General features: G+C 47.8%; 1 protein-coding gene across 1 annotated transcript in view; it reads left to right on the top strand.

Annotated features, from left to right (window-relative positions):
- The window catches only part of RFC2 (replication factor C (activator 1) 2, 40kDa), a 17,019-nt gene that overhangs the window by 3,054 nt on the left and 11,017 nt on the right, over positions 1–2,948 (top strand). The window contains exons 3-5 of the mRNA XM_008570793.1: positions 1,801–1,842; positions 2,126–2,232; positions 2,590–2,691. Of these exons, the coding sequence (XP_008569015.1) occupies positions 1,801–1,842; positions 2,126–2,232; positions 2,590–2,691 (251 nt within the window). The remainder of the gene's footprint in view (positions 1–1,800; positions 1,843–2,125; positions 2,233–2,589; positions 2,692–2,948) is intronic.

Genomic DNA, 2,948 nt, shown 5'->3' with positions numbered 1-2,948 from the left:
TTAACCCTTGACTTGGTGTTGTCAGCACCATGCTCACCCAGTGAGCTAACGGCCATCCCTATGTGGGATCCGAACCCTTGGCCTTGGTGTTATCAGCACCGCACTCTCCCGAGTGAGCCACAGGGCCGGCCCCTTTTTTATTTTTTTAAAGAAATCTTTAAAAATGTGCAAATCATTCTTAGCCAGGAGACTTACAAAAACAAGCTTCAGGGGCCGGCCCGGTGGCGCACTGGAGAGTGCGCCGCTTTGGAGCACGGCGGCACTCCCGCCGAGGGTTCGGATCCCATGTGGAGACCGGTTCCCGCTCACTGGCTGAGCGTGGTGCGGGCGCAACACCGAGGGTTGCGATCCCGTTGCTGGTCAGTAAAAAAGGAAAAAAAAAAAAAAAAAACAAGCTTCAGAAGGGACTGCCCCCATCCCCACCCCAGGCAGTTTGCCAGTTCCTGCCTAGAGGAGCTAAATGGCTAAGTGATAAGGCAGCCAAGTTCAGGATGACATGAAGAAGAGCAAGCAGAAATGTTCAGCAGTAAAGCAGGCTTTGAATTCCTAGCCCTCAAGATCTTTAGGTAGTGTCTAGAGGTCCAGCTATTTGAGACATGGCAGAGGAGGCCTCTACAGTAAGTGGGGAACTTAGACTTTAACAGCTACTGATGTCCTTTTGATTTATTCACTTTTCAAATATTTGAGTATCTTCTCTAGGCTAGATGCGGTAATAGGAACTGTTGATATAATGTGAACAAAATAAACATGATTGCTGCCTATGTGGGATCTCAAGTCAGCAGCTAATGTGGTAAGCAGTCTATGAGAGGAAGTCAGACTGCCAAGCGATCACATGGGGAGAGGAGTCAACCTGCTCACAGTGTCTTAATCACTAAGTGGAAGAAGTGACACTGGAGCTCAGTGAGTGGGAGTCAGCCAAATTTGGGGGTAGAGGATGGAGAGAGGGGAGGTAGCAGGAGCAGCATGTGCAGAGGCCCCAAGGTAGGAGAGCTTGGCTTGTTCTAGGGGGAAAAAAGGCATTTGATTGGGATACAGAGTAGTGATGTCCAGACATTAATGGGCATGTGAATTGCCAGGAATCATGTTAAAATGTGGATTCTGATCCAGTAGTTCCGGGATGAGTCCAGAGATTCTGCATTTCTCACAGGTTCCCAGGAGGTGCCCAAGCTGCTGGTCCGTGGGGCCCACTCTGAGTAACAAGGCTGTAGGGTACATGTATGGGGTGTGGAAGGAAATGAGCTGGTGAGGTAGGCAGGATCCAGATTGTGCAGGGCCTTGTGAACCGTGTGTGAGAGCTTGGGCTTCATGGTGAGGGCAGGGAGGAGGCACCCAAGGGTCTCAGGTAAAATTTTTTAGTAGATGTGTACTTTAAAAAAATAGTTGTGGTTATGGTATGGGAAATGGATTGGAGGGGGGCAAGGTGAGAGACCAGGAAACCAGTTAATGGCCTGTTGGTGGCAATCCAGACAAGAGATAATGGGCTAGGAAAGTGATGATGGGGCCGAGGAGAAGTAGGAAGACTTCGGAGATAGAAGAGTGGGCAAGCCTTTGTCATCAAGGCAGTGTGGGTGAGGGAGAAGGCCAGACCTTCTGGATGATGGCCTCGGGGCTCGCAGTGTGGACGGCTGGAAGCATGGGAGCCTGGGGAGTTCAGTTTTGAATGTGCTGAAGTGAGAGTTCCACGGGGCATCCAGATGGAGAAATTTCTAGCCATGTTTACTGCACAGGCCTCCGTGGCTGGGGAGATTCAGCTCCCGGGGCTTACAGACTAACCAGTTTTAATGAACATTTTCCCCTCAGGTCTTTGCAAGAGAAGGGAATGTGCCCAATATCATAATTGCTGTAAGTACTCAGTGCTGGTCCTGCTGGGTGCCTCGGTGTCCCATTTCACTGCCCACTTAAGTGCTTTCGTGTGCACAGAGCTTTCTAGAGCGGCAGAGAAACCCTTCACTCAAGTTGGTCAGAGGCCTGCCTGTGGGTTGGTTGCTGTGCTGATTTGGTGGGTGCTATGGGGGTGGGGGGTGGGTTAGAGGAGAGGCGGTGCAAACAGTGGGGAGCAGTAAAGCAGGGGCTATGTTGAGGACACCTAGTGGCTTGAAGCACTCACTGGAGATGTCACTCCTAGGGCCCCCCAGGAACTGGTAAAACTACAAGCATCCTGTGTTTGGCACGAGCCCTGCTGGGCCCAGCACTTAAGGATGCCGTTTTGGAACTCAATGCTTCAAATGACAGGTATGTCTGGGAGTTAGGACCAAAGACCCAGGTGTTTTTCAGATTATGAAAAGATCCAATGGACACATATGGTAATTGCAATATAAAATGAGTTTTATTCTATCAAGAAAAGTAAGTTAATTTTTTTGTTTGTTTTTTAGAAGACCCCCAAGAAAGAATAAAATTCGTGAAATCTTAATCCCTATAAATAATTAGAATTGCCTGAAAAAGATACTCAAAAACTAAAATTGGGTCCAGTAGTCCCTAAAGGTATACTGAAGGTTGACCCTGATGGTATACTGAAGATTGAAAAGTCCTTAAGAAGGTAGCTGAACTTGTCTCAGAAGGTGACAATAAAATCCTGGCTTGTTGTTTCAGGGGCATCGACGTTGTAAGGAATAAAATCAAGATGTTTGCCCAGCAGAAGGTCACCCTTCCCAAAGGTCGGCACAAGGTCGTCATCCTAGATGAAGCAGACAGGTAGTGTATTAGTCCATTTGTGTTGCTTGTGACAGAATACATGGAACTGGATGATATATAAGGAAAATTAAATTTATTTGCTTATAGTTTCTGAGGCTAGGAAATCCAAAGTCCATCTAGTGGTGGTGACAGTGCTCCAGGGGTCTCACATTGCAAGATGGTGGAAGCAGAGAGAGAGAAAGACAGTGTCTCCTTTTAAAGCCCTCAGAACCATGCCCCTGACCACCATTTTTTTTTTTCCTTTTTGTCTTTTTTTG

This window comes from Galeopterus variegatus, unplaced genomic scaffold (genome assembly GCF_000696425.1).
Source record: "Galeopterus variegatus unplaced genomic scaffold, G_variegatus-3.0.2 Scaffold631, whole genome shotgun sequence".
NCBI lineage: Eukaryota > Metazoa > Chordata > Mammalia > Dermoptera > Cynocephalidae > Galeopterus > Galeopterus variegatus.
The sequence above is the reverse complement of the archived record's forward strand: the minus strand, read 5'-3'. Positions and strand labels throughout refer to the sequence as shown.